General features: G+C 38.1%; 1 protein-coding gene across 1 annotated transcript in view; it reads left to right on the top strand.

Moving 5' to 3' along the window:
* The window catches only part of LOC148509480 (uncharacterized), a 123,333-nt gene that overhangs the window by 19,622 nt on the left and 90,484 nt on the right, over positions 1-13,227 (top strand). The window contains exons 13-17 of the mRNA XM_088443113.1: positions 863-910; positions 2,539-2,580; positions 2,706-2,741; positions 7,528-7,578; positions 10,850-10,888. Coding sequence (XP_088299239.1) covers positions 863-910; positions 2,539-2,580; positions 2,706-2,741; positions 7,528-7,578; positions 10,850-10,888 — 216 coding nt within the window. The remainder of the gene's footprint in view (positions 1-862; positions 911-2,538; positions 2,581-2,705; positions 2,742-7,527; positions 7,579-10,849; positions 10,889-13,227) is intronic.

A 13,227-nucleotide genomic window follows, 5' to 3' on the forward strand; every position in this document is an offset into this window, starting at 1 on the left:
TTTGTACTTCACTTGGATGCCACTTAAATCTGACAAGATTAATACAAAACTATATATATATATATATATATATATATATATCTCCAAAGATATCAACGGCACTCCGGAAAGACCACAAACAAGCGTGCAGGTAATATCAACGTTTCGATGCTTTAATGCATCGTTTTCATCTTGCCGCTGATATCTTTGGATACATTGGGAAGGAATTATACCTTTCACAGAGGGCACCCAGGCGTGTATCTTGTGCATGAGAGTGCCATCCATATATATATATATATATATATATCAAAAGCTCTCATGCAAAATAAAAAATATAAGCACAAACATGTTGGGAATAAAGAACACCATTATCTAGTAAAAAAAAAAACATTTAATTACATTGACTAGTAGAAATTGTCCATATAGTCTAGCTTTACATTGGCTTGGGAGAGGTGGACTCAGATGTGAGATGGAAAGAGCTGCTGTTACTTGATCATAGAGAATGAAAACTATTTTGTAACTGTTCTTTCCACTCAACAGATTCTAACTGCCTACAATACACAGGCAGCAAGTTGCTTCATTCCCATGCTCTAGTCTTCTGTCAATAAGATTCAATTTGGTTGGATTATAAAAGTTTTCAACAGTATTTTACTTCAGTTTAATATCTTACTATATAGTTCTTTGTTATCATAAACTTCTTATAAATTATGAAAATTGTCTTTTTTTTGCATGGGCTATGCCAACAATATAATAAACAATGTACCTTCAATTTAATATTTAAATATACAAATGAACTATTGTTATAATACATTTCCTAATAATAAATTTAAATTCCTTTTTGCATGGACTAGGTCACCAATATAATAAAATTTGTCAATTTTAGAGATACCAGACAAAAAACAAGAAAAAGAATCTATGGGACCAAAGAAAGGTAAATACATAGATGTTTATAAATTATCTTACTGGTGACTTTGTGAATGTACTAAATGTGTGAATGTGGAATAGGGAGTTAATGGAGCAACATGTGAATAGCCTGTGAATGGTAAGGTATGTTCTGGCTATGTACTAGTGTGGGACAAGCCCTTTACATGGTTCATGAGAAATATAGCTCTGGAGAAAGAAGGCATAGTCAGTAAGCGGGATGAGAATAAGGAGTGGAAGAAACATGATGGATGTTAGCTATGGGAGGGCTGAATAGATGAATTTGTGATAGCCTTCAGATGAGCATATGTGAAGAAATGTGTAAGTAGACAGATAGATGTATACATAGCTCCTCTTTCAATATACTGTATTTGTAGCAAAAGGAACATGGAACTATTATGAATTTGTTGGCCAGGGAGACAGCATTATATTCAAAATATTGTTGATGTACTTTGCTGTCCTAAGGCAGGCTTCCTCCAATTCATAGATTAAGAGAGCTGTGAGTTATAAGGTAGGTAGAACCAATGCTAAATGCCCTACTGATGAGTCCTCATTCACTAAGCATCTTTACAACATATGCCTGGGGCAACTGAGATGCTCCAGGAGGAGTGGCATACCATACTTCTCTTTAAAGTTTGCATCTTAGTTGCATCAAAGATGCCGCAAAAACCCAGTTACAGTATACCAGAGACACTAGGCTATGAATTCAAGTGCACAAGAATTGGAACTAATGCAGTAATAGAGATACTTTAATAATTCATCATGTATGTGACATGCCCATTAGGAAGTTCAGGAGAAATTCAACTTTGGGGAGGAGAGCCCCATGTTTTCTGGTCCTGACAAAAACTGAAGCCATGTTTGGAGGGATTTTTAACTTTTGATTTATAATATTTTGAATACTGTATAAGTATACACAGCTAACTATTATACTTACGCTAACAAAAACTATTCACAGCACTATAAAACATATCCCAAAATTTATATGGCATAATTTAAATGCCACTATATGAAAGATTAATTATTCCTGTAAACAGAAAGCTCCCCATGCTGTATTCAATCATGAATCTACTTTTTTGTTTATAAAACTTGCAAATAAAAGAGTGTTAACATTTTCAAGTACAGATTTTGTTATTAAATCCTCCACATATAATCTTGCTCTTTCCAAATTTGAAAAGGTATATTAATCCTGAATTTAATTTAAAGCCATGCAGACAATGTGTCCCACCTCTGTTGTTACAGAGAGAGCCATGCAGACAATGTGTCACACCTCTGTTGTTACAGAGAGAGCCATGCAGACAATGTCACACCTCTGTTGCTACAGAGAGAGCCATGAAGGGTCAAAGATGATCAGCAGTGTATCTGACTATTTGTGATCACTTGGACCCTGAATAATTCTGTAGATTGAATTGTGATGGTGTTTGATAAAAAAAAACAATTATAGCATTAGGGAATGCCTTAAAGTTTGTATGTAAATTAGAAAATCTATTTAAAGTTGTACACATTTATATAATTGGGTGAGGAATGGGGACATTTGTTGATTGATATGAAAGTAAATGAATGTAATGACACATTGTAGCTAATAAGTTTTTACACAAAACATAGATACAGTCTATCACTCACTGGTAATTTCTTTTGTAGAGACACCAGTGAAAATTGAGGAACCAGCAGAACTGAAGACAGGTAATCATATATAGAATCTTATCTAATCACAAGAAAATTGGTAAATACTAATAGCTACAGTATTAACCAAAATATGATATAGATCAGGACTTACTCATTGTTAATTTTCTTTTCAACAAAACCAGTGAAAAAACTTGAAGAACCAACAAAAGCAAAGAAAGGTAACCATACACACAATATTTTTATGTTTATGTGCAGGTACATTTAAATAAAGATACAACGAATGGTTTAAACACCGATTTTTTTAAAGAAAACCTCTCACCATGTATTCTGAAATATGTGCCCCCCCCCCAAAAGCACAACCAGCACCAGACTATGTGAGATGGTCCTGATAGTAAAAATATGGGTGGGGAAATGGAGGGGTCCCCGTATTTTCATCAACCAGCACCAGGCTCTGTGAGCTTATCCTACTTGTGGAAATATGGTGAACAAAATAAGTAGGGTCCCTTGTATAATCCACAACCAGCACCAGGCTATAGCTTTCAGGGGTATAAATGCCACAGCTGGGGAAACATGATTCACAGGGTCCCCGGACCAAAGCATTCAGCACCCCACACCAGTCAGCCCAGGCCAGGTATCCCTGGAGAGGTGGGGACCCTCCAATAGAGGGGTCCCCCCTCTCAAAGCTGGGGCTGTAGACCTGGCCGATGGATGTGGGGTTGATTGTGTAAATAAAAGATTTTAAAAATATAATTTTTTACAGGACTATAGGTCCCAGCAAGCATCACCCACATGCTAGTACTTGGGGAACTACAAGAACCAGTATGTGGGGCATTAAGGACCTGCTGATAACTCTATTTCACCTACAAAAGAAGTATGAAAAAAATACAAGATGCACACCCTGTAGGTTGTATATTTTTATTATACATACATACACTCACTCACACTCACTCACACTGCATACTTACCTTGTCTCTGGCCTCAATCTGTCCCCTTTTGCAGTAGAACCATGATCGGTACTGGTGAAAAAACATACTCACCCAACCCTTGGTTCAGGTCCTTTTCATTCCACGTAGGCATCCTTGGTCTTCTTAAAACAAAAAAATTATATTGTGGACCCACCGGTCAGAGTACTGTCCTCTAAGGATGAAACTTCCCGAATGCGGCTCCAGCCGCTGCATTTCACATAGAAATGCATTGGCTGAATGTTCATTGGCTGAGCGAGGCAAGCCAATGAGTGGTTCCTACATTGACTTCAATGGTGGGAACTAGGAGGTTATGAAAATGTATTCCCATCATTGAATTCAATGGGGGAACCACTCATTGGCTGAGAGGCGAAGGCTCACCTATTTCAGCCAATAAACATTCAGCCAATGTATTTCTATGTAGATTAACATTTGACTCCAAATGAATAGTGTAATAGTGTCTTAGAGCATAATATAGTGTCACAGAACATGGTATGACAGCATATTGTATAAGTGTATGGTAATTTCACATGCAAATTGTCACACATCGTGGTTCCAGACCCTGATACCTGAACCAGCAGTGCCGGCTCATGGCCATAAGTGCTTCTACAGCCCACTAAAGACATCCCTGGGTTCCATCCCTGCCAATCAGCACTTCTGGAGTCATCTCCCATGCTGGTGGAGCATGAGTGCTGCTATATTGGTCACTGTCCCCTGAATTTCTAACTGCCAACCAGGTTCCACTATCTGCTCACCTGGTCTGCTCAGCCAATTAGGGCCTAGGGTATCCTATTTAAACCAGCTTTGGCAGTGCACCTATTTCCAGAACAAATTATCTCCATGAAACCTAATTCTTGGCATTGTGTGCCTGCATCTGTCCAGCCAGTTCCTGGTTGTGTGCTATCTCCTGCTGACTGTCATTTTTCCAAGGGTAGAGTTTGCAATCCAATATTTTCTTCAGGGATTGTTTTCTGTACTGCAATGTGATTGATTACTGTATGCTGTTATAATTTTTTTATTCATATGAGATATATGGCCTGATACAGAGGTGCACACAGTGGGGATGTTGGATGCAAGTTGCCGATGTTCTGAGTCAGCGCATGCATCTCTGTCGGACTATAAGAGGCAGATCAAATTGCATGCAGAGAGATTGATTTTCAGTAGGCATTCCTTGAAGGTAACAGGGGGTGGCTAGCCAGATGAAACTGATGCAAAAGATGCTGTTTCACTGACACATGAGGCCGTATTCAGATGGCAAAATTGTTTCTGCCATAGGGCTGGTGCAATCTTATATGTTGTGGCTAGTATAGGCCATGATGGAATAGCGCAGCTGCCAGGGAGGACAGCTTAGAATCGATTGGGTTATTAGCATAAAGATGCAGACCTTGTTTTGAAAAAGACACAACTGCCATCTCTTCTACATGCACCTCTGAATCAGGCCCATAATGTGTATATATAATAAATATACAATTAAATAACTTTACATTTAAAAAAATACACAATTTAATATACAGTCATGTATAATAATGGATATACAAATGCCCGCGCTTCACTGTTCATTTGACAGATTATTTCAAAGAAGTAATTCTTCATGTAAATGCAGTTCTTTATACAGTGGTGCTTGAAAGTTTGTGAAACCTTCAGAATTTTCTTTATTTCTGTTGAAATTTGGCCTAAATCTACCTCAGATTTTCACACAAGTCCTAAAAGTAGATAAAGAGAACCAAATCAAACAAATGAGACAACAAAATTAGACATGCTCATTTTTTTATTGAGAAAAATTATCCAATATCACATATCTGTGAGTGGCAAAAGTATGTGAACCTTTAAGCTTAGCAGAAATTTGGAAGGTGAAATTATAGTCAGGTATTTTCAACCTATGGGATGACAATCAGCTGTGAGTTGACAAACTATCTTTTTAAAAGAACAGGGATCTATCAAAATCTGATGTTCACAACACATATTTGTGGCAGTTTATCATGCCACGGACAAGGGAGAGTTGTTGATGCTCATTAGGCTGGAAAAGGTTCTAAACTATCTCTAAAGAGTTTGTACTCCACCAATCAACAGTCAGACAGAATGTTTACAAATGGAGGCAATTTCAGACCATTATTACCCTCCACAGGAGTGGTCGACCTACAAGTCTCATGCCAAGAGCAAGGCATCTAATAGCTCACAAGGTCACAAAGAAACCCAAGGTAACTTCTAAGCAACTGAAGGCCTTTCTTACATTAGCTAATGTTAATGTTCATGAGTCCACCATCATGAGGACACTGAACAACAATGGTGGGCATGGCAGGATTGCAAAGAGAAAGTCACTGCTCTCCAAAAAAAACATTGCTGCCCATCTGCAGTTTGCTAAAGATCACCTTGACAAGCCAGAACACTATTGGAACAATGTTTTGTGGATAGTTGAGTCTAAAATAGAGCTTTTTGGCTTGAATGAGAAGTATTATGTTTAGAGAAAGGAGAATACTGCATTCCAGCATAGAAACCTCTTACCATCTGTGAAACACTGTGGTGCTTTGCTGCATCTGGCCCAGGATAACTTGCCATCAATGATGGAACAATGAATTCTGAATTATACCAGAATATTCTAAAGGAAAATGTCAGGACATCTGTCCATGAGCTGCATCTCAAGAGAATGTGGGTCATGCAGCAAGACAACAACCCACAGCACACAAGTCATTCATCCAAAGAATGGTTAAAGAAGAGTAATTTTAAACTTTTGGCATGGCCAAATCAAAGTCCTGACCATAATCCAACTGCAATGTTGTGGAAGGACCTGAATCAGAGTTGAAGCAGTTTTGTATGGAGGAATGGGGTAAAATTCCTCCAAGCCGAGGTTCAGGAATAATCAACAAATACTGGAAGTTATTGCTGCACAAGGGGGGTCATACCAGATACTGAAAGCAAAGGTTCACATACTTTTGCCACTCACAGATATGTGATATTGGATCATTTTCCTAAATATAAAAATGAGCACATCATTTTTATTTTGTCTCATTTGTTTGATTTGGTTTTCTTTATCTACTTTTAGGACTTGCATGAAAAAAGTAGTTTTAGACCAAATTTCAGCAGAAATATAGAAAATTCTGAAGGGTTCACAAACTTTCAAGCACCACTGTAAAAGTAAAAACAACTAATAGTGTAACACCATAAGTATAAACAGTACTCACCTAAATTATCACATTTACAAAGATGACATTTCATAAAGGCTTTGTATATCACTCTTCACTTTCAACCATGAATAACACACACTTTTAGTTGAGAGATACCCTCATGTGTAGATTCCGATGATAATTACCTAAATCCATAAATGCATCAAATACAGTCCAACACAATGTTAATCCCGGGATAAGGACTAATGATAGCTAGACTTTGCATCTGAATGTACTCAACATGTGGTCACCACTGACGCATTTCACTCTTAATTCCAAAATAAAAAAGTGCACAATGCACTTACTAGAGCTGAAAATTAACATAAATTGAAATTGCACAATTTGTTTAATTTGAAATTTAAATTTAGGTCAGATTAGTTTCTTTTTCAGTTTTTACAACAAGGAAAAATACAAATGGAAAAAAATAATAATTTCAGGTTTCTCTTAGTTATTAATTTGCTGGTAACATTCCATGCATTTTACCTTGAACACCTCCATATTTTCCACTTTGAGCTGATTTTAGAACAAACTTTTTTTCATGGAATCCTCTTCCCTATGCTTTGAATAGTATAATTACTAAATGTGGTGGCATTCAGCCTATTAAGTAAAGCTACAGGCAGCTCTGAATAGGAAAACGTTAATTATGACCAGATTAAATCAGGGGCATTTACTGCATGAAAACTGCTGTGCATATAACTGCATAGAAAAGTCAAACCTTACTGGAAATTATATTACTGATTAGTTCCTATGTGCAGCACTATTGTTTAAACATATTTCTGCACAGTTACTATAGTACAGTTTCAATACATATGCCTGTAGTTGAAGGACACTTTAGTATGAGTAGAACGAAACAATTATTACATTAAATCTGTCTTCTGTAGAATCACTGCTGACAACAGTTCAAATGAAAGAACATACAGGACCAAAGAAAGGTAAATTCAGTTTATGTTCATTTCTTCACTTCTAAATGTACCAAATACTATTAGTTAAAAATCAGATACTATTTTAGATATTTTTTTTACTCATATCTACCACTCAACCTGCTGTAATGTCACATGGTAACAACCTGATTCTGACTTCTGGAGAAAATAATTTTTGATGGATTGTGATAATGACTTAATATGATATTAACATAGAAATATGGGCCTGATTCAGATGTGGTGAGTATCACACAGCTGGAAGGAATCGTCTGTGCAATATCGTCACAAATGCAGCAGGAGGTGTCTGTAGGAAATAGACACCTCCTGCTGGTATCTGCGACCCAAGTGCAGCATCTGCAGACACTGCCTCACATCACCATTGTGACCGTCGACCATTTCATCCTGGCTGGCTCGTTGCTGCTTGTGAGGACAGTAAATCAGCATTATACAACTCTAACCCTGGCCTCGGCACTCCCTGGAAGCCGGGATGATGCCTTGTTTCCATCCCCTTTCTGCTCCCAAATGGCCACAGCCTGTCAATCAGTCTGCATCTCAAAGGTCACTGTGACTGTAATCGCAGGACTCGTTCTGCCCATGTGCAGAATGGCTCCTGTGCATTCACAATTCACCATTGGTTTAGTACATAAACCATTGGGTTTACATACTAAGCTGAATCAGGACCAATATGCGTTAGGAAGCAAAAGCAGATACTGTATATTTATAATGAATGCAGTAGTATTGAAATTTAAATGGCTAAATAATTTTTACTGTTGGCTAGAATGTAACATATCACAATTATTACCATTATATTACTTAAATCTGCGTGTAGTAAAGCTTGATAAAGAGTTAATACATTTACCCCCCCCCTCAAAAAAATAAAAGAAAACAAACGAAGTTGGAGTGTAAAATAATGATTTTAACAGACGTTCAGGTAGATTCATTGAAGCCCTGAAACAGTGTTTTCTTACTAACAGCAAACTAACACCACTATCCCACATCATCACACATAACTCTTTACAAGTGGGAGGTACAACAGTTTACTAACTAGGGAAAGCTGCTGATGTGAAGCAGGGAGTTTACAGCCTGCAGTATAGTGCAATGAGAGATGTTGCTAAGGACCAAAACCTATTCCTAGAAACATAGGAATATAGCAATTTTGATGAAACATTAAAATGATCTCCAAATAATAATAACTGTTGCATTTAAATCTTGTGCTACAAACCTATACTGATTAAATAATATTGGGGCAAACCTAGCAGCACTGAAAAGTGCAGGCACTCTTTAAATGCTCTCTGGACTTTGTATATCTGGATTTACAAAAAAAACTTTGGGTGCGATTTAGAGGAGCGCGCTATGTTGATGCCGCATGTAAGTGGTTGATGTGTTCTGTCTGTCCTAGTCAAAATGCGTATGCTTTCCGATGGTTACTGCAAAGCCCTGGAATTAATTAGATGCAGAGAGAGGCAATTTCAGTGGGAGTCCTGGGTCAGAGTGGTGGCTAGCCAGTCGCTGTCAGTGATTGTGGCTTTTTTAGTAGTTACAGATGTGTCCTTATACATCTAGCCACAATTCCCCATGTGGTGTGAGATGCATGTCGCAAAACTGCCAGGTCCAGTGTGACTCTGCAAGTGCCGGGCGTCTTTTTCTGCCAAAATCGCACCTTTCTGGCAAAGTGATGTACTGGGACGCACCAGGATTAATTTGAAATGTGACAATTGCATGTGTGACTGAATCTGTATACAAAGCACAATGGAACTTGGTGTGGAAAAAAGTCACAGCCGCTGCATCATAACATGTCGTATACATATTCATACTCGGTCTTATGCATATAAACAAGTGTTGCATATTAATTGAATCAGAAAAGTCTCCTGGTGAGTCCTAGTCACATCGCATTGTGACTAAGATGCATTTTGGCAAAAAATTACGCAATACAGGTGCTAGCAGAGTAGCACCGGATCAAGCGCACTGGGAGAGGCTGTTTGACACAACTGCAGCAATGATATATAAGGACACATCTGTACACTGATCTTGGTGACTATGTTCAGATGGACATTCTTCTCCTTCATAGTTCAATGGTGCAACCAATGTGTGGCTGATGATGCAGCTTAATACGCACAGTGGCAGATTAGCGCCACAACCAGTTGATGTCTTTATATGAATCTTATTGACTGTGCCATTAGCAAAAGGACACAACCATGCTGTGGCAAAAGATGCAGTTGCAGCTGCATTTCAAAAACAATGTATGAAGACACTACATACTAGTCGCCATTAGTGAGAGTCATAGGTAGATGGAGTGTGGGAAGCCTGTAGAAGGCTGCTGTCATCTTTGCCACTGTGTATGTTTGTTTGCCAGACACTAGCTTGCACAGAAAAAGAGAACTTGAAATGAGCTGAACTTACCTACAATTGTTTTTCATTTATGTGCTATATTCGTTTATACTGCCATGTGATTGTGCCACAGCTCTATTGCTTAGTTTAGCCAGTCAGCTTATTCTAGCCTTTGGCCAATATTGGTTAAAACAATATCGTGAGCTGTGAGGTGATCAAAATTGACTGGAAATGACTGTTATAGATGTTAATAACAAACACAGGTTCAAGTTACATGATTGTAGCTGTTTTTAGAAAATTTTAAAGTAATCCAGATCCAAAACCAAAAGGAAATCTGAAGCCAAAATGCTTGAGCGAGGTTTTAACAAACCAAAACATAATGATAATTTACAACCAAAACACAGAGGTCTGCGCACATCTGTAATATTTATAATTTTGAAATACAAAGTCTGTTATATTATGATTCAGGACCTGTCAGTCATATTAATATTTATGCTATGCTTTACTTTATTTGCTACATTTTATAGTTGAAACAAAAAATATGTGTGAAGATATCCCATTGAACTGTTAGTATTTGACCTAAATCAGTTATTCGCTAAAGCTGCTGGCTTACTGTACATCCAGTACAACACCATGCAATAAATAGCAAGTTACTGCATCAGAATATTTCAACCGAATATAATGAGCTGATGTGCTCATATTATTCCATTTTACTTCTTGTGTTTGTGACAAGCTTTGCACATGATATGTTATCACAGCCGGAAGGGTCTATGACATCTGTAGTGAAGGGTTAGCGCTTAATATAACAATGTGCTATTTTCATCTACTTCTCACATATCAGGCTTCCTTCTCTTGTCTTTACCATTTAAAGTGTATGTAAAGCATGATTCACAAAAAAACATACTTTTAATGAATAGCTCAAATAATAATTTTCTATTTTCTTTTCCAATTACAGAGAAAGATATTCAGATACAAGTCAAACCAGAAAAGCAAAGTGAGTTGATATCCTTATTTCCAAATATATGGTAATGATTTATTGTAGACTTTTTGAAAAATATAATAATTCCATTTGTAGTTTCTTCTTTTTTGAAATGTGCAACTGATACGATATTATTTTCAATTTTGTGATTGGTTTTACTCTGCATATAGAAATGAGCCTACTACTAAACATGCAAATGAATGATTTGGGCTTGTTTCTGTTGTCTAATATCCTTTCAAATCAAACTTACAGTTTCAGTCTGTGATACTCATTAGTAAATAATGATGTTTTGATATTGTTCAATAGGCTCTAATTATATATCTTCTGACTAAAGTACAAATAGTAGCATCCCATTTATTCTGATTTAAGCTGCTCCTTTTCTGAGAGGTCACCATAACATACAACCTTTAGATTGTGTCTGTACAGTACAGTAACTTTTACAACGCCACGGATCTCCATGAGTTTATTAAACATACAAACAGCAGCTTTGTTTGAATGCTTTATTAACCTTTTTTTGTGTGAACTGCAGAACTTCCAATTATTGGAATGTCAGCAAAAGTGATAAAACAGTGCTAAGCCATAAGGGGTAAATTTACTAAGATTCGCGTTAGTCCCTATTTGTCCCGTTTTTCATTTCGGACAGGATCGATCAAAAATGGACATTTTCTTCAATAAAAAAATCGGGAATTTACCAAGCTCCCGGTTTTTATAGGATCGTTTTGTTTGATGGTGAATTTGATCGATATGATCTGTGTTGAAGCCCCAAGTTCCCTGCCCGACTTTCACTCCCGAACAAGCAGCCTGCACATGTCAGTGAAATACTGTATGTGCAGGCTGCTTGTTTGTTTTTATTTTTTGTAAGGGCTAAGTTTTTTTTTTAAATGACGTGGGGTCCCCCCTAAAAGGCTAACCAGCCCCGGACTGGTCAGCCATTCCTGGTTCCTAAAATTACGGGGGAACAAAATGAGTAGGGTTCAACCATAATTTAAGAACCACCACCTGGCTGCAGGGCCAGTGCTGGTTTTAAATATAGGGGAATAAAAATGCATAGGGGTCCCACTATATTTAAAACCAGCACCGGACCCAAACCGACCGGGTATAGTGCAACAGCCAGGAGACCCTATTGCCGGGTTTCCAGGGCCAAAGCATTCTCACCCCAAGCCAGTCAGACCAAGCCGGGGATCTCAGGGGAGGTGGGGACCCCCACACATAGGGGGTCCCCCCTCTCCCAAAACCCCAGGCTTGTTCTGAAGCCTAGGGCTCTTCCCTGCACCCCTGGGCTGTGGGTACAGGGGTAATAAAGTGTAAAATAGAAGTAAACTATTGTATTTTACAGTGGAACTACAGGTGCCAGCATGCCTACCCTTTGGCACTTGTGGAAGTGCCAGCAGGCGACCAGCACATGTACATCGACTGTAATATAAATAGTTATAAAAGACACAACACACACCGTATATAGTACAAGTTTATTACACACATACCTCAATCACACATACCTGTACCAGCTGGTCTGTCCTCTTCTATAATGTAGAAATCTATGTGAAATTACTGCAAAAGAGATCCCATACTCACCTACATCCTGGCGCTGCTCTCTGTAGCATCCAGGGTCTTGTTAAAACAACAAGACGACTTACCCGAACCATGCCGAAACATGTGTAAGTATATGCTGTTACATATACTTACACCTCGCAAAATGACAGATGATCAAAATCATCTGTAATTTCTCACGGGCCGCTTGCCAATTAGTGCCCACTTTACATGTAGTGGCTGCTCATTGGCTGGTTCCAGGTGCTGGTTCCTAAATTACGGGGGAAACCTATTCATTTTGTTCCCCATAATTTTTGGAACCAGGACTGGCTGACCAGTCCAGGGCTGGTTCGGCTTTGGGGGGGGACCCCACATCATTTAAACCGCACTAAGCAGAAGTAAACATACACAAATCACACTGATTTGTGTATGTTTGATGGCAACTTGCAGATCAGGAGGTGGTACATTTGAAACTTTTATTGACTCCACGACTTGGCTGTAAAACGGCTGAATATAGCAAAGCAAATAATGGTAAATTCGCGATTTAGGCATAAATTAATGAAAAGTACTTCCGATTTGAGCTGATGGTGAATTCATTTCTATTGGAAAAAATGGCAGTAATTGCAACATTAACTCACGTGATTTCAACCCCAAAATCACCCAACTTTAATGATAGTAACTTCCCGATTTGCAAAAAAAAAATTTCACCCATGATAGCAATCTCGGATTAACACAAATCTTAATAAATTTATGTGTGGCCAGCTCTTCATGGTTATCATAAGCATCAGTAGTATTATAGCAGGCCTTATCAGCAGTATACTGCCTAC

Source organism: Taudactylus pleione, unplaced genomic scaffold (genome assembly GCF_031769625.1).
Source record: "Taudactylus pleione unplaced genomic scaffold, aTauple2 ptg000326l, whole genome shotgun sequence".
Classification (NCBI taxonomy): Eukaryota; Metazoa; Chordata; class Amphibia; order Anura; family Myobatrachidae; genus Taudactylus; species Taudactylus pleione.